The sequence below is a fragment of the Patiria miniata genome, unplaced genomic scaffold (genome assembly GCF_015706575.1).
Source record: "Patiria miniata isolate m_02_andy unplaced genomic scaffold, ASM1570657v1 HiC_scaffold_5, whole genome shotgun sequence".
Classification (NCBI taxonomy): Eukaryota; Metazoa; Echinodermata; class Asteroidea; order Valvatida; family Asterinidae; genus Patiria; species Patiria miniata.
In genome coordinates, this window is record NW_024037072.1 from 36230348 (window position 1) to 36257956 (window position 27609).

At 39.7% G+C, this 27609-nt stretch overlaps 2 protein-coding genes across 3 annotated transcripts; both read left to right on the top strand.

The window, feature by feature from the left end:
• Positions 1-479: 479 nt before the first annotated feature.
• Positions 480-7678, top strand: LOC119741491 (keratin-associated protein 5-1-like). Of its 2 annotated transcripts, none has more exons than XM_038217262.1 (7): positions 480-970; positions 2784-3854; positions 4432-4501; positions 5620-5675; positions 6007-6095; positions 6530-6583; positions 6930-7678. In XM_038217262.1, the coding sequence occupies exons 1-7, from the start codon at positions 919-921 to the stop codon at positions 6978-6980; spliced, it is 1443 nt and encodes a 480-aa protein (XP_038073190.1). In that variant the 5' UTR covers positions 480-918; the 3' UTR covers positions 6981-7678. The 2 variants fall into 2 exon arrangements, with proteins under 2 accessions (XP_038073190.1, XP_038073191.1); XM_038217263.1 differs by having other exon boundaries at positions 2787-3854.
• A 3644-nt stretch (positions 7679-11322) lies between these two features.
• LOC119741414 lies at positions 11323-25888 on the top strand. The gene is made up of 9 exons (XM_038217157.1): positions 11323-11459; positions 12926-13078; positions 14923-15078; positions 19076-19249; positions 20647-20716; positions 21611-21704; positions 21874-22089; positions 22855-22914; positions 25053-25888. Exons 1-9 carry the CDS (start codon positions 11408-11410, stop codon positions 25101-25103), a joined length of 1026 nt encoding a protein of 341 aa, XP_038073085.1. The 5' UTR covers positions 11323-11407; the 3' UTR covers positions 25104-25888.
• Positions 25889-27609: the final 1721 nt, after the last annotated feature.

The following is a 27609-nucleotide window of genomic DNA, read 5'->3' on the forward strand; positions in this document are numbered from 1 at the left end:
TGATGTTGTCACAAAATGTTCGCTACGAAATTGCCGGAGTTGAAATTTAGTAGCGGATCTAGGAGGGTTTTGGTTGTGGGTTGCAACCCCCGCCCTCCCCCGTTCAGCCGCTGTGACTACTGTTAATGTTATGAAGCTAGCGGATCCTACTGACAGAGCGTGCCCGAACTCACCCCCCCCCCCTCCTGAAAGCTAGATCCGCCCCTGAACTATATTCAACTTGTGCTAATTCGTAGTCCGAAAACTGCCGTGACGTCAATATTTTGTGATAGCATTCATCCTTGCATTGAGTAAGAACCCGCCTATAATATACCATTTGTCATTTGTTTACAAAATTGGATGTTGTGGCCACGTGATTGCAACTTTCAACAAACTGTTTTCTTCACACACTGCATGTGTATCATCTCTTGAAATGTGATTGGTGTCAAAGTGGTGATATAAACTGTTTTATGTGGGCCAAATAACATGCACAAGATGCTTAAATTTTTGGGTTGCCTGCCGGTTGCCTGTTGATATGACGTCACAGGGCACATCGATTCATAAAGAAAGACAAATTTGCAGGTCGACCATTTTAATTGGGGTTAAAGTTCACCGAGACGATGCATACTAATTTATGGCCGTTCACGCTCCGCAGCATCCAAACAGATAATTTATTTTGTTAAAGTGTGCTGGTAGATGTCGCTAATGAGAATCCAGACAGTAAACGGTATTATCTCCGTTGGGATAAACTGTATTTAGGCTGCACCATTAGGAGCAACGCAGGGTTTGCGTGGAATAGCGACAGCTGCATCATCCAGCGCAATCTAGATAACAGTGATGCAGATACAGTGTTCCGTATTTTATTCTGCGACATTCTTTTGAGCTTTATTGTCTTCTCCCCTTTATAAGCAAGCTGAGCAATTTCCACCCCAAATCAGCATGAAGGTGATTGTGTTGATGCAGTTTGTTGCATTTGTTGCGACATGTGTCGGTAAGTATCAAAAAAGTGACATTTTTTTATATTTTGTATCTTCTGTTGTTCTCCTTTTTGATCAGCTGCCAGTTCAAAAATCAGCCAGCAGGTTGGGTTTAAATCGCTAGATATCGATTGAAATTGACCTGTAGTTAAAATATAAATAATATTTGAGAAACTGACCATTATTTACGTACATGTAGGTCAATATATCGACTACAGTCGCGTGTTTTTAAATATCTGAAATCTCTCTGTTACAGACGGAATGTATAATGCATTTTGCAAATGGTTGTTATATTTCGAACAAGGCGACAAAATAATGGGCATTTTAGTGATGGTATGTTTACTTAATAAGTAATTTAATTTAGTGGGTATTCTTTTATGTAATGACAGTGCGGCAGAGACTTTATATGGCGATGCCAATTGGTCACGGAGGCTGTATGTCTTAACATCCATACCAAGTACCAAGTGCTAAATGTTTGGTAATGTTTCAATAATGCTAAGAAAAAAACATCATCACCTCTATGGATACTTAGAACGATTTGGATGAGAAAGTGATGAAAAAAGCTTGTGTTTTTGCGTTTTTGCGTCACAATGTTATTGCTTACGGAAATGTATTTTCTTTTAGCACGTGCATCCTTGATTTATGGCTATTCGGCGCATGATCAAACATCCATCCATTATAGACATATCCGAGCACGTGATCAATGTACACTCACGAGGCCCCCTTTAATGGCGAAACCATTGTGCACGCTATATTGTACACAGCAAATGTCCAATTTGTATCACTAGTCGTTATAGACACGACCGTTCCGGATTGAATTGTACAATTACAATTAATTATATCTTTAAATAAGATCATCTGGATTGTTGGTAAAAACAAGAGTTAGGAGATTGTTTTTTCCAATCCCAAAACCCGTGAAGATGTTACTCTCAATTTTAGTAGTTACGTTACACTCCTAAACTAGTAGCTTTGTCAGACTGGCAAGGGCGTTGTGGGCGTGGTTTGGACTATTTGGTAGTGTTGTGGAGCTTGTGTGCACCCGGTCCTACTCAAATGCGTCAACAAGCGTCAACTGGCGTCAACAAGTTCAACGGTCGTCAACCAAGCGTCAACAAATTTTGTATAAGTTTTGGAACATTAAAACCAGCTTAATATGGTAGAAATAGCGATAAAGAACACCTTCATCATTAAAATTACTCTTAACATTTTTCAATGCGAAAAGAACGACGAGTTTGTCGAGTTAGTGTTGGCCGCCATCTTGTTTACGTACAAACAAGATGGCGGCCAACACAAACTCGACAAATTCGACGTTCTTTTCGCTTCGAAAAAAACAACTTTTGAAATAATTTGAAGTGTAATTTTAATGCTGAAGGTGTTCTTTATCGGTATTTCTACCATATAAAGCTGGTTTTCTGATTCAAAACTTATACAAAATTTTGTTGACGCTGGGTTGACGACCGTTGAACTTGTTGACGCCAGTTGATGCTTGTTGACGCATTTTAGTAGGACACTAAGCACCATAGTCTTTATTGAGAGTGTTCCCCCCCCCCTCCCCCGTCTGATCCATATGGCCTCCTCGACAAAGCAACTCTATGATGACCAAGAAAGGGTATAAAAGGCAGTTGAGCATAGGACATGGTTGCCAGTCTGACAAAAGCTCCTAGTGTAGGAGTGAAACGTAACTACTAAAAATCGTAAGTAACATCTTCACGTTTTTAGATTGAAAAAAAAAAACCCGAAACTTCTAACTGTTACAATTAGACCTTGTATGCACTGTTGCAGTTTTTGGATTTTATGAAGGTGCTTTGCACTTTTCCTTTTCATCAGCAGCAAATCCAGGCCACTGCCCCAAGAATGAAGGAAGTGTCGGAGGTATCTGTGTAGAAGAATGCTCGTCCGATTCCGACTGCCTCAGTTATCAAAAGTGCTGCTCGAATGGCTGTGGACATACCTGCTTGGGCATCCTTCGACCGAGAATCGGTCAAAAACCTCACGTCCAGTGTCCATCAGTGGACAGTGATTCAGTGGGTATCTGCTCAGAGGAATGCAGCTCGGATGACGAGTGTGAAGCAGGGGAGATGTGCTGCAGCAACGGGTGCGGTCACACCTGTGTCGCAGCCGTGGAACCACCGGGTAAACCTGGCCAATGCCCGATGGAGGAGGGACGTACGGACTCGGGCGACACCTGTACGAATGACTGCGGCTCGGATGGAGACTGCGGGGACGAGTTGAAGTGTTGTAGCATCGGGTGCAGTTACGTCTGTACGGAGCCCGTGCGTGGTACCAATGTTACCAAATCAGGGGATTGTCCGGTGAAACCTCTGGATGGGTTTGGAATTTGTTCTGAGAGTTGCTCTGTTGATGTTGACTGCCACGGGGACATGAAATGTTGCAGCAATGGATGCGGCCACGTTTGCATGAATCCCACTCCTGAAACCGAGCTAGGCACGTGCCCAGAGGTTGTAAGTGGTCAAGTGGGGGCGTGCTCAGAAGATTGCAGTTCAGATGAAGATTGCCCAGGTCAGCAGAGGTGTTGCAGTAATGGGTGTGGTCATACTTGCACGGACACGGCTCAACCGATCAAGCAAGGCAAGTGTCCCGAGGTACCGGAGGGCGTAGGGGGTATCTGCTCCGAAGACTGCAGCTCGGATGTGGATTGCGAAGGTGATGGGAAATGTTGCAGTAACGGATGCGGCCATGCTTGTATGGAGCCCGTGGAGATTGCAACACCGAAACCTAGCGGGCAATGCCCCGTGGTGCAAGACGGTGCACTGGGTATCTGCTCCGAGGAATGTAGCTCTGATAGCGATTGTGAAGGTGCTCAGCAATGTTGCAGTAACGGCTGTGGGCATGTGTGCATGGATACAACCACACCTGTTGTAACTACACACAATATGGGTAAGGTTTCTTTGTCTCCTCGTTGTTGTCCTATATGCCTCACCTTCTTCTTCCCGATCTCCTGGCTATTGTCCTTTTCCATCGCCTAATTTCTTCTCTGACGCAGGAATGTTATCAAAAAGCATAATTATTTGTACTACCTGCTATATCAAATGTGAATCTACAAGTTGATCTCAGAACAAGTCAAAACGTGTGCACTAATAAGCAAGAGGTGGTGGGTTCGAGTCCCTTCCAAGTAAGCTCACGAAAGGAACTGATGAGCGTTCACAATTCATGCTTCTAACACCATAACCTCACATGAAGGGCAAAACCCACCTTACCATTGTGTCATCCCCTGATTGAAAGGACATCTCACATGGAAAAGATCTTTCCAAATATTTGCGAAACAATAATTGCGATGTGTGATGTCCACTCAGCATCACGGTACAATTTGCATCTCATCGAGACAAGAATATAATTGTGGAAAGTCTTTCCTTCGATATTTGACAGTGTTTGACAAAATTGTAACAGGTTGATGTTAATTATTTTGGGGTAATGGTTTGATGTTAATTATTTTGAGTTAATTATTTTGGGGCAGATTGCAGACTGGGCGAGAATTATTACAATGATGGAGACTCGGTTCCCGCAGACGAAGACTGCCAAACATGGTAAGGTATAATAAGGTATATATAAGGGAGATACAAGACAAGTGATAATGGGGGGGCTCAATATATTCAAATACACGCAATGTTTTTCAACCATCTACAGTATATGTATAGTCCCCTTTTTTTGTTTTTTGATTAATCCGTATTTCTCTTTCCAAAATGTTAGTCTCCCCTTCGTGGAATCATACCAGGTCCCGCCCCAACAAAGCAACGGTATACACAATACAATTTCTAAAGAGGAGAAACAGATTCACCAATTTTCATACTTTTATTCGTCTCGTTTATTCATTTTTAAGATCACATTACTCAAATTATAGAAAAAATTGTTGTGCTTTTTTGAAATCGATAATGCCAAGAAAAGGCATGAAACACCTAAAAATCCTCTTTTTTAAAAAACTCTTGACAAAGAAAGTGAGGAAAGTAATTAAAGGGAATAAACAACATTTGCAAACATCGAAAAATAAAACTACCAAGTTTTTACGAAATACCTTACTAGGATGTTGGTAAATGACAGTCTACAGCATCCTGTAAAATTATGGCACCTGGTGTCAAGTCATTATCAAGAAAATGGTATTTTTGTATTCATTTCCAACGGTGGTCGGCCGACCACCGTTGGAAAAAACCTAACTATTTTTCAACTACTGCTCCAAATTTGCAATTTTTTTCGGTCCAAATTTTGTTTGCTATTGGTTACATGTTCATGAACGGGTGCAGGCCAGCTAGACTGGTTCCCTTACCTTACAATTTTCCGACATCTATAAATTGATCCATTTTATGTCAGGGAACCAGACTACTTGAACATTTTTGTTTTCCTTGGTTTTTCAAGCATTTTCGAACACAAAACTTCAAGCATGTCAGTTAAACAATATTTGATCTATTATAATACTAACCTCTCAAATAGTTCATTTCTGAAAATTACAGCAAAAGCCAATGATGTACATTCCCTTTAAGAGATCGAGCTTGTTGATGAAGCTCTTGGAAAACTGTAGGATGGTGGACAATGCGAGACCTAGGTATTGAGACTGTGAAAGGGTGTGTATTAGTGGCAGATGTCATATAGAACGGTTGTGTGAAATATATAGGCATGATTGATTAATTGTGAATTAATGTTCATGTTTCAGCCAATGCATAAAAGGAGAAGTGATTTGCATGGTTCGGGATCCTTGTAAACAAGAAGGCAAGTAATTGATTTTGTTGATGCTCATTTTCTTGTTGATGCTGTACATGTATTATTCCTCCTCCTATCGTCACGGGTCGATCTTTGTGTGGCGTGTAAATGAAAAAAAAATCATAACCTACATTATGGTTAAACAACAAAGTAATTCAGTCAGAACTCGGGGTGTCACATCACACCAATACAAAGTTAAACTTTAACTCATCCACAGCAGAAGATCGATAACAGACTTTAAATGTAATAAAATCGGCTCTTGCATGTTCCCATCTGTTTTCCCCCATTAATTACTGTACCGGATTCTTTTCAAATCGTCTCTTTGTTTCCTTCTCCCCAGGACTGTTCTCCAAGGCGCTCGTCATGCCCATTATCTTAAGCGTTGCTGGAGTCCTGCTCGGCCTCGCTCTCATGATTGTGATCATAAGAGTGAGTATCCCTGTGAATCATTTGCATGCAAGTATCAGGCCGTTTAGAATTTCACCAAACCTTTTTTTCTTAACTTGCCAAAAGTTCAATCGATGCAACGCAGTCCGAATGCGTATTCGTTGGCGAGTGAAATAATAACTTAGAAATAAATAGTAATTCTCCAAAATAATAATAATAATTTGCTAGGACATTGCCCCCATTGTCCCCAGTTTCATAATCTTTTGCTTATCGTAGAAATATATGCCACACAATGTTAATTTTCTTTCAGCATTATTCTCTTGCATGGTATACGTCACCATGAAATATACCCCTGCAAACGTTGATAACACTAATTTCATCGTTGCAATAGTAGCAATGTAATGTGAAAGTCACCTACGCTGATGCATGTACATTATATTATGAGACTAATGATTTTCTTCCTCATTTATTGACAGTGTTTCCTGATCAGAGAAACGACGAAAAGGTTGAGATACAAGCTTATGCACGAGGTATTTTTTCAGTGGCAATCGTCCCGTTTCATTTAGGGGAAAAAATGAAGGACAATAAATCCCCAGTAGAAGAAAATAAACAATTTCCCTAAATCTGGGCAATATTCCATGTATTTAAAAAAAAATCGTTTAAGCTGGATGGGTTATTTCCTTTTGCTATTCCTCAGCATTGCTTATGTTGCTAGTATTTTGACTAATGATGCTAGTGGCTTATTTGGCTTTCTTTTAATATAACTTAAAACGAATTACCATACATGACCACAACTTGCTAGCTCATTGGGCTGAATACATGTATAATCATATAGTTTTAGCCAATAAATATATTTTTTGGTTCTTTTCTTCCAAGGTACCAGAGTTCGAGCCGATTGCAGGCGCTTCTACCGGAAACGTTCTGTAACATGACTTGGACCCAAGCATCGAATTCAACTCGATATTACGTCCATGTTCTTTTAAATTTGTTCATTACATGATGCTTGTTATTCAAATTTATTCAGTTTCATGGATCTTCTCTGCTTTTGGAATCCCTATTGGATAATGATACAACTTGAACAAACAAAAAATCGTGCAATTGCTTCTCTGTAGACACTCGATTGGGTGTTCCAAAAAGTTGTTTTGCGTCTCTTTCTTTTTTATTGCTGCGCCTAAAGATTTTAAAAAGCGGGATGCAGCAGCAAGTTAGTGAAACTCATTTGTTTTTCTTATTATCATTTGCTAGCTTTTTGTTCTCTCGATAAATCTGATCAATTTAAACATAATACTCCAAAAAGCAGTGCAATAGGCCATTTATCATGTAGCCTTTCGTCAAGGCCATCGTGGCTTAACTTGCCGGCATTCGGCGAAACCGCGAAGCGACTCGGCAGGAGACAACACACGCGAGTGGCGTAGCCACGAGAGCCTTTTCCAACTTGTCAAGAATGTCTTATGTGTTTCTTTGTATTCTCGATTTTTGCTAACCCAAAAGGGTAGCAAAATTCCAACCAATCATCAGCCTTTTAGTGCGTGCGTGGCTACTAGTATATAATGTCTAGTTTTCCACGAGATCGTGACCGCGTAATTGTTCTTACATTATCTTTTGTTAATTTTACTTAAAAAAAGTATTTCAAGGAATTATTTGAGTGTATGAACTTATTTTTCATCTGAACTTACATTTATTTGCTCTTTCGTTTTCCTTACTCACCCTTCTTTCACAAATGGAAGCGGCTAGTCAAAATCCGCGTTGTGATTGGTTAACCTTTCAGCACTTGCTGATTTGCATAAAAACTATGAATAATTCAACAAAATCAAGTTCGAAAAGGCCTCATTGCTTCGCTACTCGTACGTGCTGACTTAATCTTTGATCGAGTCGCTTCGGGCCTTCGCAGCTCCGCCGCTCTAAGCCACGATGGCCTTGGCGAAAGGCTATTTATCATGTTGCGGTCATCTTGATTTTTTTCCCCATTCAAATCAACGTAACCAAAGCGAGGCTGGAAGGAAAAACAGTCTGGTTCCTTTTTGCACAAAAACATTATCATTCAGTGATGTTATTGTTATGGAACATGAATGAAATGGTGGCATCATGATCAAGATCTATTTGAGCTTTTTCTCAGGGTGTCCGAATCCAGCTAATAAGGATACAACTTAAACCATATTAGAGCAAAGTTCCTTGCTCTATACTTAATCATCGTTATCCCGTGCACTGGAGGGGCGGCAACTCAATTGAAGCCCATTCAGATGTGAAATAATGGCCGCAACTTTCTTTTTGTAGCTGTTGACAACGAAATTGCTACGAACCGAACATTGCAAAACACATTGGGTAACTTCAGAACCTTTTACTTTTGAGTTTTTTGTTATCGCGTATTTGAGCGCATTGATTAAAATTGATGAATGAGTACACCTTAATATTGCACTAACGATTGTAAAGAATGTTGCTTCGTTCGGTGGCGGGATATCAATTGTCATTAATAATACCTTTTTATGTCACATTATGTAACAAAACAAAACAAATAAAGTGCTCCAAACTGCATGGTGTAGATTTAGCTTTTGTTTGGTTGAAAGTGTGTTGCCAAAACAATATAGGCCTAGCGTAAATTTTCAAGGATACGGGAGCTAAACATAATCTACGTAAATCATATCATATTGATTACACTAAATCATCCCCCTTGGAATCATGTTAGATTTTTTTCATGTAACTTAAGTTATTACTGGTCAAGGGCTCATGCGCTGCATGCAAAAAGTGTGTTTAGCAATTGAACATTTTTCTAAACAATTTCTTGCTATCAGTTTGGAAACATGTTTAAATACTAGAAATATAACAAAATACCAAAATATGGCAATAAACACATTGCACGGCTGCTATATTGCGATTTATGCAAATTAGGCACCCCTTACAAAACAATTTCAGGTGTCCTAAAAATCTTCTTTGGGGCTATAAGAATTTATCTGCCAAGTTTGGTGCTTTGGACCAGTCGGTCACGATCTTGTCAAAAATTGGAAGCCGCTTGACTGTGAGCTATGTATAGTATCTGCTTCTTGTTACAGTTTCATTCCTTGTTCACTGACGGCGTACCGGTGTGAAAGCTAAGTCCGCCCTTATAGCTGAAATAAGTTACATGTATGTGCACAATTTCCACAAGATTACTGAAAGTGAACTCTGTTGAAGAGAATTTAATTTATTTTTAAATACCATCAAAACATTTGTCAGTCAGAAACTAATCCCAATGAGAAGTTTAATTATTAAGTGTATGACTGTCAGATAATGTTTACATACTGTTTGATTTGATTCGAAAAAATGTAATTGTTACCAACATAAATGGGTGTGTTTTTTTTTATGAGGTGCCCTTCATTTAAACACCCATTGTGTATAATTTTGACAAAAATTGCCGAAGACTAACATTTTTGGAGGAGTCTAATTTAATGACCGCTTAATACTAAGATTTCGGAAACTTTAGAATATAGGCACGTCGTGTTAAATCAACGAGACTTAGTGGCGAATACAGATTCGTGACCTCGTCAATACGAAATACTGAATGTGTCACACATTAATTACTTTGTGTATTAGAGCGAATAACGAACGATGCCATTAAAAAATTTGTGTCTCGAAATATGGTAGTCATGTAGAGGACATCACAAAATGTGAGATTTTTTTTGAATTTTTTTAAGTGTACAGCACTTGTTGTTTTATCGCAGATAATAGAGTCCCGTAGATCTAGACGGCCGAATCAAGACGAGTGCGTGAGACGGCGCGTAGAAACGGCAACGAAATTAATATAATGTAAGAGCAATCCAGCCAGCCCGGGGATCGCTCAACGGGGATCAGACGGTAGCTCGACGACGGCCGTACTTTTAAAATGCTTTTAAAGGTAACTGGTTGACTAAATAAGAACAATGCTCTTGATATCGTTGTACTATTTTATGAAGAAAAATACCGGCCCATCGAACTACTGAATTATTCATGACTTTGGAGCAACCCACCTACGGAAACGAAATACCGGCCCGATCGAACTACTGAATTATTCATGACTTTGGAGCAACCCACCTACGGAAACGAAATACCGGCCCATCGAACTACTGAATTATTCATGACTTTGGAGCAACCCACCTACGGAAACGAAATACCGGCCCATCGAACTACTGAATTATTCATGACTTTGGAGCAACCCACCTACGGAAACGAAATTCGCGTCCGGCAGTGCAATACAGGCTCATGCTCCATCCAGCGCACCATGATGAGGTATACTCACGACGCATGGAGAATACTTCAACACAATATGAGAAAACTTACTCTATTCAACAAAAAGTGCGCAAAATCGCAAAAAGCATTACAACTGCATATAGGTATAGTCGTGTTCCCTAACGTGGCGCACTTCGAAGCTTACCCGACTTTCCTCGTGTAGTGTTGCCAAACCTCTTTGTTGACAAACCTCAAATTCATGCATTCAAATACTAGTACTTTTACCTTATTAATGCTTGCTATTTAACCTCTGTGAACAATTTCAGTTTCATAAAATTTAATCCGAAATTCAAAAACGGTGGCGTCCGGAAATTGGGCACAAATTGGCGGAGTGTTCCCTAACGCGGCGCACTTGAATAAATCTTGAAAAATTTCAAATTAACCTTTAAGAATTCCTGTAAACTTGATAAATTCTGATAAATAATTTTTATCTCTACTTACATACCCAGCCAGATGTTTGTCAGAAAATTATTTTCTTATTTTTCAGGGCATTTTCAAAGGGTTCACTTTGCACTTGAAAATAAAATCGGAAAATCACGCCAAAATAACTTTTCCTTCTAACTTTGTTACTGGTAAATAAACTCGCGATTTATGAACAGGACTGTTTAGAACTTGATGAAATTTCACTTTCTGTGAAATTTCAGTTAAAAGTTTTGCTCTAGGTAGGCGCTACAGGCTAAAAATCAAAGTGCGCCACGTTAGGGGCCGCGCCACGTTAGGGTACATCAACAATATACTGAACAACTATATATATTTCTCTCTCTTTATTGATATTTGCCAGAGATACTATTAGATTGAGCAAAAACATATAGTTCATTACCTCGGAAATTGCACATTCGTGGCAAGGCCGTCATTTTGCAATAATACGCTAGTTGCGGGCAAACATTACCGTTGTTTTTGATCAGGAGGCGGGATTCTCGGATAAGACCACACATACAATTTGCATACACCTGGCCATTATTTGAAGTCCAATGGCCGCTTGAGGGCGGTATACAAAGCACAGCAGCCGCGCGAAGGTCGCGAAGGTACAGTGCACGTAAGTTTGTAACATCTGCATCATCATCAATGACATCATCGTGATCAACAGGGAAGGGTTCAGATATAAAGTGACGAAAATGGAGCTTAAAATTCCATTTTGTCTCATATTTATGCTAACTGGAGGAGCAGGTATGATGTTTTCCTTTCAGGTTTAATGACGTAGGCCTAGGTGTATCAAGGGAAAGATTCCCATATCTGGCCATCAGTTCACTTCACAAATTTTTCCCAGGCTTCAGTCAGTCAGTGCTTCAGTGAATTAGGCTAGTAGTAGTACTAGTATTAAAGTAGTATCGTTGTAGTGCGCTTTCTTGCAAATCACGCAGTCTTAAGAATGAGCGCGCATTATTAAGAACGAGCGCGCATTCATTCAATGTTGAGAAAAAGAGTGGTTGCTTTGCTATTTTAAAGCTACTGGGTTGCAAAGCCTTATCTGCACAGAAACAGGAGGATCTCGGGCTATATCACTTTTCACTATCACTAGCAGTATCAGCCATCAGAATAGCTTGAGTAACTCCAGCTCTAATACTTATCGCGTTAGAGCTGGAGTCACAACTACGTTACAAAAACCGGGTCGTAAGAATCCCAGACTTTATATCCCCAGTGCATTACAAAAACGGTCCATTTTCCCTATATCCCGACCCAGATTCCATAATTCATACCTCATACGATGCAGCAGACATTCATGAAGCTAGTAATAATCTACTTCAAACAGAACAACGGTACAAGGAGAGATCGATGATTAAAATCAAGGTACTAAAGTTTGCTTACGAGTCGGATGAAAAGTGGAAATTTCCCGTTCAATTTCGAGAGCTCCCCTCACAATCGATCGTGAACACGTTAAATTTCCGACTCGTGTTTGAACAACGCGATGTGGACGTACGTGCCCGGCGTTCATTTAATGGTCCCAGCGCGATTCTGTTACCAAGCGCGATGCATCGATTATGATAATTCATGAGTAGACTGGATCTCGTTTGTACAAGTGCATTTCAAACGATGATACAGAGTCTGGAACTAGCTTGTATGAACTGGTTTCCGCTGATAGCTGCCCTAGTTCAGGACTCCGTACATTGTAGTTCGAAATGCACTTGTGTGTACAAACGAGATCCAGTCTACTCATTATCATAATCGCTGCATCTCGCTCGGAAGCGGAATCGCGCTGGGACCATGGAATGAACGCTTTGCACATATATGTGGACACGGACATGTACCAATTAAGGCCAACCCCGAATTTCAAAGTTCTAGCGCCCCAGTTACTACACTTACCGGTAGGTCTAGGTCGCTTTAGTAATCTGTGAATGTTATTGAAAACGCATGCCATTGGCATTGAATTATGACAAATACGTAGGTTGGCGCCCTTTGGGTTTTGTCACTCATCAGTGTGTGCCTAAACTAAAATTGTGGACTTTTTTCCTCAACATGCTCCAAAGATTAAAACTCTAATAAATCAAAAACTGATTTTCAAATTTCATCTGGGGCCTTTATCTGGAGGAAGGTGCTAAGTTCAAGGAGATTTAAATTTAAATCTGTATTTGGTAATCTGTGTCCCCAATTTTTCAAATTTCAATTTTCATTTACCATTTTCATCTTGGCTGTAGCGGAGTGGAAACCAGGCCAGTGCCCAATTTCGGATGGTGGCCAACTGGGAATCTGTGTACAGGAATGTGCGGTCGACTTTGATTGCTATGGCAACCAGAAATGTTGCAAAAATGGCTGCGGGATGACGTGCCGATACCCAGAGAACATTGGAGGTTGGTGAAAATAGGTTGGATTAACCCTAGCCCCCAAAATGTGGCTGAAATAACATATTGGACTTCCTCCTTTGATATTCACTATGGCAGATACTTTTAACCAGGGAAAATCAAAAGGTCAAGGGCACAGGGCCCGTGACCTCGACAAAATACTGCAGTCATTTTTGGACAAACTCTCTACAAATTTCGCCTGAAACTTATTGGATGACCAGACACCTACAGGAACGGTACTCAATTTGTCCTGATTATTAAGTTGGTTTGTATCTTCCATAGTAAGTATCAATTCCGCCGCGCCAGTTCTGTGCGCGGTGGGTGAGCCATGGGCGGAATAAGCCCTCAAGAGAAAAAATGTGCCGATGTTGATTTCCGCAAAACAACTTTTCCACATATTATGTTCCTGTCACCGGTGTGTGGCTCCCAATTCTGAGGAAGTGTCTAACGCCACATTTATGGGGCTAGATTACATCAACAATGTAGCTCTAACCATGCCAGATGCAACGCAGTCCAACTGGCATAAAAGTCTGTGGGACTTTGCTGTATTGAGCCATCCGCACCAGTGCATAAACTGCCAATTCTCTACATATTGTCCCCATGGTACAATGCCACAGTTGTATCATGCTGCAGTTGGTGACCACAGACTTTGGGACATTATTTACGATAATATTTTTAAGGATTTTGCTACAAAGAGCACTGTTGTAATTTTAACAAGTGGTGCAATGTTGCTGTGTTCAACAGGGTTTCTATACAACTGTAGGTTCAAAGGGTTAAAGAGTATTTTTGTGAAGTGTATACCGGCAGGGGTCAAAACTTTAGTACTTACTCCAAAAAAATTCCAAAAACGCTTCAAAATGACACTAAAAAGACTTGATTTTAAAAAATAAGGCAATATATGTGTGCTTAGCCGGTTATTAAAAAAGTCTGTTTAAAGGGAATAATTTTTTATACAACATTTGCAAACATCGAAAAATAAAACTACCTAGTTTTTACGAAATACCTTTCTAGGATGTTGGTAAATGACAGTCTAAAGCATCCTGTAAAATTATGGCACCTGGTGTGAAGTCATTTTCAAAAAAATGGTATTTTTGTAAAAATTCCCAACGGTGGTCGGCCGACCACCGTTGGAAAAACCTAACTATTTTTTAACTACTGCTCCAAATTAACCATTTTTCTTTCAGTCCAAATTTTGTTTGCTATTGGTGACATGTTCATGAACGGGTGCAGCCCAGCTAGACTGGTTCAATTACTTTACAAGTTTCTGGCATCTGTAAATTGATCCATTTTATATTTAGTGGAGTCATGGAACCAGACTACTTGAACATTTTTGTTTTTCTTGTTTTTTTCCCAGCATTTTCGAACATTGTCAGTCTAACAATATTTGATCTATTATACTAACCTCTCAAATAGTTCATTTCTGAAAATTACAGCAAAAGCCAATCACGTATATTCCCTTTAAGACCGGCTGGGGGAATGGAGGCTGAGAATAGCCCAAGCCGAACTGAAGGCGAGGGATATTGTTTGCGACCAGACCCCCAGCTGGTTGGTCTTAAACAGACTTGTTTACTACCGGCCAAGCACATATTTATTCCCATAAATATCTTTTCGGTCAAAGAGTCAAAACAGAAAATGTGTAATGTTTTTATAATAAAAAAATTAAAATAAAAAATAAGTTGCATTGTTAATTTTAGGTTTAGAGATGGAACAGAGACATTTATTTGTCCTAGGATTTCAAACATGCACACTTAAAACTGAAAAGAATATTTCTAACTAAAAAATATTGCTGTTTGAATGCTGTTTTAAATAATTAAATTTTTTGCCATTACTGCTTTTTATTTTCTCGTGTCCAGTGCCTCATGCTGGCCTGTGTCCAGCAGTCAACAGCTCAGAGCCAGCCATGTGCATAGACCCACCACCCTGTGATATTGACCAGGACTGTGTGTCACATGAGAAGTGTTGCTTCACTGGCTGCAGTTTTATGTGTGTTGCTTCAGAGAGGCGGGAAGGTACGTACACGTACAAGGGCGGATCCAGGGAGGTTCTGGCTTCCAGTGTTAAAGCTATAGTCCATCATTTGTAATTAGTGCATTTTGTTCGTTTGAAGCAACAAAAGTGTTCAAAATGTAATGAAGGATACTGAACAACTTCCTTGATGAAGTTTCAGCTCAGCTTCAGCTTCATATTCCGAGAAAAACAGCATTCTAGGATCTCCATTTCAAATCAAAAGTTGCTAAATCATGTTTCGAATTGCAGCTTTACGCGATGTTGCGCACTGATCCAACGAATTATAGCAACCGAGCGCACCTGTGCGTCGTTCCAATGCTTTGTGCGCGCTGCACCGAATAACAAAACGAACAACTAATTTAAATTTTCCTACGGTGCTTCTTAAGAAGCACCGTTGGAAATGCCTTCTTTCGTTGATTTCTTCAAAATGAGAGCTTGCCAAAAAGGATAATTTCACAGGGAGTTTAGTCCCCTTACTATCTTTCAACCAGTATGTTTTTCAACAATAATTACGCCGGTTACTTTTTTGGATAGCTGCAAATGATGGACTCGGGCTTTAAAATGGATACATTGGAGGTTATGATTTGAATCATTCCCAGGACCATCTCAGCTCCCTGAGGAGTATACAGCTCGATGCTGCCATTCCGGCGCAAAGCAGCTGAAATCAACCACAATAACAATCTCTAGCCTACACAGGTACCCATTTACTCCTGGGGGGAGAGAAGCAATGAGTGACAATGTGCCTTGCTCAAGGGCACCAATATAGCCCCTGGCTGGACTCGAACCCACAACCTGCAGAATTACCCACAGACCAAAAATTCAGTGTTCAAAACCACGAGGCTACGGCACTCCACAATTTGTGCAAACTTTAACTCTGTGTTTGGCAAGCAGATACAGGGTGAGTCAAAAAAAGCTGAACCCAAACCCCCCAAAATATAGTTCATATTCAAAAAAATATGTACATGTAGCAGCAAAATAATAATGACTGGAAAGCCAATTTCAGAAACTACTTTTCGATAAAAAAAATTACTGAAATTGCTCAATCCGTTCAAAGAATGTCACCAATTAAACGCAATGACCCTAAAACCTGTTTTGTCCAAAAAAAAACAATTTATTGTGTTTTCTGACTGTTTGGAACAACAAAGAAATGACACAGCTAGAAAACTTGTTTCAACAACTGTCAACAACTGTAGTACACAACATATTTATTGACAACCCTGCTTAGGCAAACAATACGATTTATAAAATCCACTTTTTTCCAAAAGACAAGCCTTCAAACATGTCAAAAGGACTTTGTTGAATATTTTTAACTTTTAAACTGAGGTTTGAAGACAATTGTGACGACGATTCTTGAAATCGCATTTTTTTGACAAAAGAGGTTTAGGGTCATTGTGTTAAAATGGTGATATAGGCCTACTTTGAACAGATTGAGCAATTTAAGCATTTTTTTCATTGAAAAGTTGTTTTTGAAATTGGCTTTCCAGTCATTATTATTTTTGGTGCTACAAATTGTTTTAAATATGAAATATATTTTTTGAGGTTTGGGTTCCGCTTCTTTTTTACTCACCCTGTATATTGGATGAAAATGATGACCAAGGGAATCGGACAGATAATATACATGTATTAGATTGTTTTACCGGAAATTCCATCTTTTTAGGCAATTTATTCTGCACACCAGTAGTTCAGATTATTTCATGGGGAAGATCGTTCTCAATGTTTGTATAGACGTAGAGAGATCTATTTGCCCTGTAGGACTACAAAATGCTATGAACCATATCACAACCGACGACAATTGGTTTTATTATACCTTACAATTGTCCCCTTCCTGGGCAATCAAGTTCGTACATGTATTAGTTCCATTCAATTGCATATAAAATGCAGATATTGTGACTGAGAGGGTTTCACAAATCAGTTTTTATTCAACAACTTCTCTTTTTACTTGGGTTTTACACCGATCTTTGTTTATGTTTAATACACACTGCACTGTGACAACCACATTTTAGGAAACAGAACTTTTGACCATTCCACTAAATATTCAATTGACATAAACATTGGCTGGCATTTGTTGACCTTGATCCAATGTTTTCCTTGGGATAAAAGTAAATAGCAATTGTTGTTCATAAACAACAGCAATAATAGTAGATAAATCATATATACTTGAACAATAATACACAGTGCAGCCAGGATGTGCTCTGTTTGCTGCATGTAAATGCATACCAGTACATGTTTTATATTGTTACATCACCTAGTTGTACTTTGTAAAGTGAGCATTCAATCTTATTTTGGCACTAATACATGTATGTACATTGTACATGCATTATAATCTTAGATGAATGTATGTATGTGTGTTGCTTTGGGCAGCAACTTTTTCTGAGTACAGGTTTTTGACAGGTACCGGTACATGTACATGTACGTACATTCCAGTGTACATGTTGTACATGTATGTGGACCAGTTATATTTGTGGAAATTGTACACAAAGCCTACCGGTACGTATGTACCAAAAACTATGAATAAAGTTGCATGTACACACAGTCACAGTACACGTACGGTACATGTACATGTCGCTCTGTATATTATCTAAACCACTCAACAGTTAATTAACTCAAATGTCCTGGTACATGTACATGTTGTTGCTATACAATTTGTACAATATGCCATTACAACCATGTACATACCGATACGTGTGTATACATTGTACTGCTGAAGCCGTGTCGTCATTCAGAAGTCAATTCAGTGCAACCATAGTAACCATTTCACAGGCACTGCATTGGCCCAATTTTGAACACAGTGTTTCGCTATGGCGGTTGTAAAAAAAGTTGTAAACCCAAGTTTTATAATTGGCTGAAATCTCCTCTTAGAAGTGAAAATAATCAGTGGTTGTTACTGGTGAAAATGTTCTATGAAAGCGGACCAGTTGTAAAATTGCTGTCTGTGACCATGTGTGTTCAACTCAAATGTATGTTGAATGCGTCGTTAACCAGTTCGCGCCAGAGGCCAACAATTGTGCGGTATTCGAAACGGATGACAAATAAACATGCAGGGAGCGAGGCCAGAAACATCTGTCAGTGTCAGCGACTCGCTGAAGTATGAGTGTGCTGCCCAAGAGTGATGGCTTTAACCAGCCTGGCTTGAGATCAAGTGAAAAGTTCTTGTCAGAATAATCCCGGCGTGAACTGGTTAAGGAATGTGCGTGAAATAATTTCAAGGAAGTGAGCCTGACTGGGAAAGAGGTGATATCACTCTTCCGTATACATGTACATAAGGGCCCAACCTCGTCCCCAGGGTGTCGAGCAGTACGCGCCCACCACTACCTGCTCTCTCACCCTGGTATTGGATCATTTGCATGTGCAAGATTTTTGCACACGTATGCAAATGAGGAACAGTCTGGTGCCTGGATATGCGTTACACATTAGCGTTTGTTTTTGTATGCGGTGTCTGGGGTAAAAACAGAGTCAATTCGCAGCAGCGCGAGCACGGCGTGAGTTACGAAAACACGATTTTTGAAATCAAACTGTTACGATCTTATCAAGACAACATGCAGTATCATATTTCATATTAATATGAGCAAATTGGAAAGGAAATTAGTATTTTCGAGAAGGTGTGGACGAATGATCGCGAAAACACGTACTGCACGTTGTGAATATATAGCACCAAGTACACGATAAAAATCCATTACTAGCCAATTGCGGTATCCAATTAAGATACAGGAAGAAAGTTTCCTATCCAGGGTTTACTATTGGAAACACGGTTGGAAATAAAGTAAGCACTGGGGACGAGGTTGATAAGGGCCCTGCTTGCCCGTAAGCTGTGTCTGATGAAATTAGTAGAAAAACTCCCATAACAAGAACAGGTCTCACCTAGTTGTGATGCACACATACTGGGTTAGATATATAGCAGCCTTTGTAAAAGGTTCATGTATGTGAAAGTTTCTCTGTATTTTTTTTTTACCAAATTAAAATATGTGGATTTCAATCCTGAATCTTGATGAATTCTTACAGAGAACAGACTGGGAATGTGCCCAGCGGAGGTACCGTCTATTCTGAGGCAAACCAGACAGGATCCAGTCAAGACAAACTGCACTGTCCGCTGTGCTGATGACAGAGACTGTGATGTGGATCGCAAATGCTGCAATGATGCTGTGTGTGGTCGCACGTGCACGGAGCCAGTCTATGGTAAGGTTTGTTGATGGTACCCCGGTATGAGGACTCTAATAGGAGCAGTAGTCTTGGTCTAAAGCCCGGTTCATACTTCAGGCGAATGCGTATGCGAAGCGAATTTGATGTCATGAAACATTCACTGCGAAATTCGCCCGAGTTGAAAACGTTCAACTTTTACGAATTCGCAGCACGAAATACTTGTGATGACATCACAAATTCACGTTCACTTTCGCTTTTGCACTTAGTGTGAACCGGGCTTAAGACTGGATTTACATTATGTTCTCCTTATCAAATCAGTCCATAGCATTGGCATAGATATAGCAAGTGTGTGGTTTGTTCAGAATATCTCGGGTCTGAGTGCCGAGATTCCCAAGACTGGAATTGATTCGTCTTGTTTATGATAGCGCCTTTCACTACTGCGTTGCTTGCCATTGGAGGCTGGGGAGTGGCTGCATTGACTGACTTGACTTGACTTATGCCTTTCTTGCACGAGCCTATAGTGTCCGTCAAGGTGGCAGCCATATTGATGAAAGTTCTCTGCAGTATCTGATCTTGGGTATCTGATCTTGTGAAGTACTGGTTCCTTGGTTTGGCAGCTTTCCCTTAGACAGTCCGTCCAGCACTTAGGTGGTCTTCCTGCAAGTCTACTTCCGTTGATGTGTCCATTGATGCATACATGTAGGTTAGGCAATCTCCTGGCATTCATGCATATGATGTGGCCAAAGTAGGTTAGCTGTCTGTGTGTATTCTGTCAAGGGTGTTGTCATAGTCAACCATGTTTCTGTGCAGGCATGCGGAACTTTTTCTTGGATATGTGATTTTCTTGTTTTTTACTTCTCATGAATGCTTTTACAATTTGAAAAACACTGTACAAAGTCTTGTGTGGTTTGGAATTTGCTCATTTTTTTTCCTTCTAAATTCCCAATTGCATGCCTGTCTCCCACCCGACTTTTCCACCTGATGCACTGTGTTGCGTCTGGCAGGGTTATAGGGTGAAGGGAACAAAATGCAGTCTTGGAACAAGACTACATGCACAGTAGATGACACTGTGCGGCCTATCCTCACCAGAGCCAGTATGTCAAAGCCACAGTACAGCACATGCACACTGGTCCACATGTGTTTGGTATAGATTTATTTGACAGATTGTCATTTGACTGTGGCCAAACCAACCAAACCTGAATATGCATCGTTGTAGTCGCGGTGTATCACAAGTCCATCACAAGTCCTTCAGTCTCAAGTCAACTCACAAGCTATTCAAATGAGCTGCGGCAAATGCATTCCTTTGTTGTTGGTCATCTTCCGGTTACTTGTGACCCGACTTGAGATCCATCCCAATTATCTTGATTCATAATCGGAAAAAGGTCTTAATGTCAGCACTCATTCTTTTTGATTTTGTGCGTTTGCTTTCACAGCTTGCTATCACAATGGCAGGATTTACCAGAATCATGAAAACATAGTTGAATCAGATGGCTGCAGCTCATGGTATGTACAAAGACATGGCTCAGGAGTTTTGCAATGGGGCAATTCCATGTAGAAGCGGACATTTTGTCATTCCGTAACGGACCTCATTATTATTCCTAATTCGTAAACAAAAAGATTTTTTTTTCTTTAAGTGGAAATAAAAGGTACTACGTATTATTTTCACATTGTTGCTTGTAAACGAAAAGAAGTTGAAAAAGTTCTTTTCGTTTACGAGTTACGAATAATAATGAGGTCTGTTATGTAATAACAAAATGTCCACTTTTACATGGAATTGCCCAGTACATGTAGTATCATTTTGTCCCTTTTGTGATACACATGGTTCTGAGAAATACCAGTGAAAAACTTGAGTTTTGATGAAAAGTATGCTCTGTCTTCCAGAGAAGGTTGTTTGTCTTAACTTCTCAAGAAGAAACAGAGTGCACTTTTTGAAAAATCCTGTTAACTGGTTGCTGTTACCGCAGAACTTGTGAACCCAAGGATATTTCACCATGTAGACCATCAAGTCTTAATTGACAGAGTTTTACACAATCATGGATAACTATATACGTTTCTTTATATGCGAGCTATGGGGAACCTAGGGGAGTTTTCCTTCCTCTCTTCATACTGTAAAAGAAATAAAGCAAGTAAAGTATTGGCTTAGTGATCTCCAAATTAATCAGAAGTCTAAGAATCGTGAAAAAGTTAGATTAACATAGACTAGCTATTTTAGTTAACCGGAAAAGTCAAGAATCATGTCACACCTTATGTACCGGTACTTGAGTTCCAAAAGTTCCAGGAGCAAAATTGTAGACTTACCCTGCCTTGCTGGTACATGTACATTCTTTTGAAAACATATATCTTCGTAATTCATAAAACTGATGTTATGACTGATCGTTTTCTCTGTTTTCCTTGTAGCTCATGCTTAGATGGTTTCTTGGCCTGTAAGCAGATCTATTGTGGTAAGATTACCTCTGTAGCAATACAGCAACCACTTTGCGTACATGTACATGTAGCAGTTAATCACCATTAACCAGTTACATGTAGTCACTGTGCAGCCCAAAACTGCCCAAGCACTCTGTGCTTTGTGGATTCAGCAATGAATAAACACAATATACCGGTGCTTATTGGTTAAAGCCCGTTATAATGCGAATTTTTACGCAAAAATATTTCCTCATCACAAAATACCCGAAGCCCATCAAAACGAAGACTGTAAACTCATACAACAAACCATACAACAAAGCAACATGTGTTCAATTGTTCAATCTCTTTGTTCATGGTTATCTTTTTCAATATTAATCATAGATCCTGCTCTTGACAAGATCCGAATCCTGACCATTTGCCTCATTGCTCTGGGTGGTGTCTGCCTCGTTGGTAGTATTCTTTCATTCCTCAAGGTAAGTTCTCCTATGCCGGGAGGATTTACCCTCCTTCTAGTCTCTCGCTGACAAATTTGGCTACACCATCACAGCAGTCAAAATCAATCCAGTGACTGCTACCTTGATAATTTGGTATGGCCATGCTGTGACTGAAGGTGACCTACCATACATGTACCTCTTTTGTCTGTTGATGGGAATTTGACAAGTCATAGGGTTTTACATGAAAGTGATCTGACTGTTTTTTACTAGTCTGTGTACAAATTTATGCATGGCAGGGGAAGTGGAAGAACATTTTGACTGTCTATGACTGATCAAACAATAGGAGGGTTCAATATCTTCTACTTACAGCTAAAGTTGTGCATGTTGCAGGAGTGGTCTCGCCAGTATGTTCATTCAGGATTGAGAAAATTAAAGAAATCAGACTTACAATAGGGTTAAAGCCACGTACATGTAGGGTCATGTGCAGTTATCCAGAAAAGTACCTACCGATTTCATGACAGAAACCTTACACAAAGTAAAGATTGGACTGGTATCATTTGGAAGAAAAATTAACATTGGAGGTGGTTTCAAAATAGGTTGCCTGCGGGCACACTTTATGACAGCGCCACCAAGAGTGAGATGGTGAGCTGAAGTGCCCCTTCCCCTTTAAAATCGTCCGCAATGCTTGTTCCCCCAATAATAAAATTGTCGCTAGCTGTTGCCATAGTAGAATAACAACTTCTTTAATTGTGGAATTTTTGTCAATTAATGAAGTCATTTTGCCTGTTTTATTTTTTTATTTAGTACCAGCATTCCAAGAGATCGTGCTCGATCAGGAACAAGGGCAAGAATCAAGCTGTCAATGTGAGTGTAGCCCAGATAGGCAATGATAGGGACAAGGGAACCAGTAGCAGAATTGGGGTTAAATTTGTAAAGGGGGCACTAAGGGAGCTCCTTTTCTAGAGGGGGCATTCATTAGTTTTTGACAATAAAAATTCCTTTTTGCCTTTTCCAACTTCTGAGGGAAGGGGGCACAGGCAGCAGGGGGAAGTGTGTTTGAATGTGTGTGTGTGTGTGTGTGGGGGGGGGGGGGGGGGGGGGGGTTGAGGGGTTTGCTGTGCTCCACCATGCCACCCCCATCCCCTTTCAATTATGCCACTGAATGGGACCTCTCAAGGCAGTCTTTAGAAATTTCAATATCTTGCAAGGGTAACACAGTGGAGTTTACTTCAATATAAACAAAACAGAACAAAAGTAGGGAATAAAGGTCTACAATAGTTGCAGCTCGTGACTCCTTCATGCGTGGAATCAAAGTGATAGTTCCACTCAAGCATCCTCCAGCTACACCTACTGCCTCTGACATAGAAGAAACCTACATTTGACATCTATTCCTCACATAAGATGCCACAGCAAAGTTAAGCTGTCACCAGTGAAAGTCTGGGAGAAACATGTTGGCAGTTCCACCTTTGGACTCCTGGCACTAGGACCAAGTGTTCTAGTTGAAATTATAGCGTTTGAGGTATTTTCATGAGACGAAACTGCGAGCGTGAAACCTAGTACCTAGTTACCCCTTGATCAACAGTTACAGAGGGTAAGTTGGGGGAGACCACTGCAGGCATGCAACTTTTCCTCGGATCCGCTGATTCGCTCTTTTCACACTTCCGCCATGGGCATGCAGAGCCTCGATCTGGCAACTTTACACAATAAATATAGCTGGTTCAGTGATTCCCGTGTCGGGGTTCAGATCACTTAAACCGGCTATTTTAATTGTGTAACGTTGCCAGATCGAGGCTCTGCATGCCCAATGGCGGAGTGTGAAAAGAGCGAATATCCTCGTTTTTTACTTCTCATGAATGCCATTACAATTTGGAAAACACTGTATAAAGTCTTGTGTGGTTTGAAGTTTCCTCATTTTTTCTAAATTCCAAGTTGCATGCCTGCCACTGGGAGGGACATTCCAACGCATTGTGGATGACGCCACGGGCATGTGCAAACAATACACTTGTGAATACAAAGTCTAGGTACGCAAACCCATACGTGCACTCAGTGTTTCGAAAGTGGTCACAAACTGCCACTGATCTACTGTTCATGCAGAGAGCCCCTACGGCTGAATTTAGTGCTAGAATGAATCTAATTTTCATTATGCTGCTGTAGACCGCGTAAGTCTCTCGTCACGATTGAACTTCCGGGCACCTCCGAGCCGCCGGGTATAGGACTTTTACATGTGGTTGATTTTGTTTTCCATAATACTTTGTTTTCATGAAGATTTGAACCATGAAACGGCCATAAATATGGATAATAAAATCAAACCTAATTTAAAAATATATGAAGACATGCATGACTGTCTAGATTATTGAAGAAAAGTAGGAAAAACTTGTTTACCTGAGCGTCAGGTTGCAATGTGATTGGCTCATTGTCGGGAAGAGAAAGCCCGGCCCCCAAAATCACTGTAGTGCCTCCTCTGGCACTGACGAATGCGGGCGTGAACGTACGTACACATGTACATAAATTACATGTGACTACCGCCTTACACTGCATATTGTATACGTTTTAGAAAGACTGGCCCGTGGCGTGAACAAGAACAATGGCGAATAACGTACGTATGTCGTATCTAAACATTTTTCGCTCTCCTTTTCCGTATTTTGATATAACGTTCACATTTTGTAAATTGAAATGAAATTTTTTTTTTTTTTTTTTTTAAACTTTTTATCTACATTTTGCACCTTTCAGTAAAAAGAACAGCGTCAAAACAAACTATTTCAAGAAAACTACTTGCTTTACACGCTCGAGTTTGTATTCGAGGTGCCCGGAAGTTTGCTTTCTCGTAAACTCTTGTACGTTCTTGGGGTCAACTTACACGATCTATTTACACGTGCCGTTTGCTTGTAAAGAGAAAACTTTTTGCTGGGTTTGTTACCGTTTTCTTAATAAACATGGTTGCCTCTTAGCCTTGTTCAGGGTTATATTTAACATTTCTGTGGTTGTTGTTTTTGTTTACACAGATGATGTCCCATGAGATGGAGTTTCTTGATCCAATCCCTACCAAGGTGTGAGGAGGATTCCAGATGACCACTTGCAACTCCTGATGAGCTCACCATTCTTGGAACCACATCACTTTAAATACAAGTAAACTGATATTTTAATCATTTGTTTAATACCGTGATTCATACGGTATGCATGTTATTCACTAACCAAACATATTCATGAATTTATTAAATTTTTTAACATACATGTACATGTATTTGTCTCAGAAATCTGAAATTTCCCCAAAGATAGCTGCAATTATATCCGCAAGGAAAAAACTGGGTGTGCAATAAAATAAGCTAGACAATCAAATAAAATAAGAGGTTATTAACCTTTTTAAACCAAAAACGCATTGGGGTACGTCACACTGAAAAGTAAGGCAGATGGTTTTTAAATAAGAATAAGTCAAAACAGTAAATTTACCAATACAGGTTTGGGGCTATTTAGGTTGGGAATAAACAGTAACAAGTTGTAGGAGAGGTGCACATAAATTTGCTCAAATTCACAGTTGCGAAGTGTGTGCATTAATGATTAACTACTACTACGTACGAGACAATAATCTGATGAGTTTAGTGTAACATTACTTCTGATTCATAAATACCGTAGAAAGTTCATGGACAGAGCCTTTCATGTAGATGGTTTTAAAGTGTTGTTTAATACTGGTCGGCAACGTTAAAACCGGTTGCGAAAGCCTGCGCTAAAACCACATGCATTTCACACACACCTACCGGTACAACAACCGGTTGCTTGAGAACCACTGAAATGATCTCTGTATAAGGAGATGTGTAGCACACTGCTCGCGACATGCTCCATAGAAAAGTGGCATGAACATGGATTAAAATGGTAGAACAAAATCGTTTCAATTTTTCATCTTTTTATGGCATTTGATCGAAAAGGTATTATGTAAATGGGGACAAGAGGGTGATGGAGCAGTTGCAAACATGATGTTTAAAACGGGCTAGATGGCAAGGATTTACATTACACGCTATAGCTGTTTCATCACACTGTTATCCCCTTCAATAAAACATTTTTCTTCAGAGTTGTTCTGATGCTTGAAGCCAAAATGCAAGTCAACGTCTTTGGCAATTTTCTCTCAATTTTTACATTTTCCCCTCTACTTGCTGTATGGACCAAACTTTTTTGTACATGTTTGAATCTCCTTTAACCCTAAAGGGGCCGGGGGGGGGGGGGGGGGGGGCGGAATCCGCCCCCCCTCAACATTTTCCGCGATAGCTTCTAAAAAAAATTTTGTCGCGACCCGAGCTGTTATGACTTTTTAGCCTCGAGCTTTGCGCATCTTTTGATACCAAAAACATAAAAATCGGACCACGGGTTGGCCCGAAGCGAAAAAATTTTCCGGCGCTGCGCGCCGTGAAAACTGAATTTTCGCATATACGTCGTGTACACCGAGCAGAATTGCCATTCATACATATGAATAATTAATTAGCCATAATTCCAAAACCCTTTGACCTATAGTCATGAAATTTCTTGGGCATGTTTAGGAAGAGTTGCTCTATGCATGTGCTGAGTTTCAAAATTTTTCGTCACTCGTTTATGCTACTCTGCATCGGGAGTCCTGTTTATTACGTCACGATTTACTGTGTTTTGTTTGCTGCCCGCAATGACGACTTTTACACAAATTGCACGTTCGGGTCGAAACAGGCATGACAGGACTTGAAAAACAGCTCTCAAAAGTACCTTTTGTACTCATTTTATGACAGAAACAAAAGTCGTTTTTATTTCATTACACCTTAGGCTACATATACCCGAAAAATGACGGAAATGTTTTCGAGCATTCCACAACCTCTTTAAAGTAGAAAGTGTTACAGCCAGAGTAAGAATTCATTTCAAGAAAGCAATACTGACATCATTGCTCTGTTTCACTGTAGACAGTACAGCACATGCTATTTTTTTTATATATATTTTTTTAATGTTTTTTTTATTTTAGCGATTTTTTTTTTTTTTAATTTTATTGACAATTATTGACAATGCCTGAAATATAATGTCTTTCAATCTCAGTTGTGTAATGTGCAATGCAGAAACCCAAGTCAGGTCCTGAGAGAATGAAATCTATTTCAATTTTTTTCACAAGTGCCTTCGAAACATCAATTCACAGCTCAATAGTCTGGCGCCCTCTACAGGCCTGCTTAAGTTGAAAAATTTTGTGGAACTGTTGACTGTATGATTAATGTATTTACAAGACCATTGTTAAATCATATCCATATTGTTAAAACATATCCACTTTGAATGTCTTTACAAGTATGAACATAATGATTTTTTTTTAAATATCTCCTTAAGTTTTTATAAGAATAACACAGATCTGTGTTATTTCATTATGTAAATTAGTTGTGATAAGGCTGATAGAATCTTTAGGAAAGATAACTTTTACTTCTGGTCTTTCGGAATTTTAATGAATGCTATTTTATGATTATAATTACAACATGTAGGGTGAATGAAATATGCCATTTATATGTCCAGAAAATAAACAGTAAGAGAAGTAGAACATTTAGTAGGTATATATTGCTTTAAAATTAT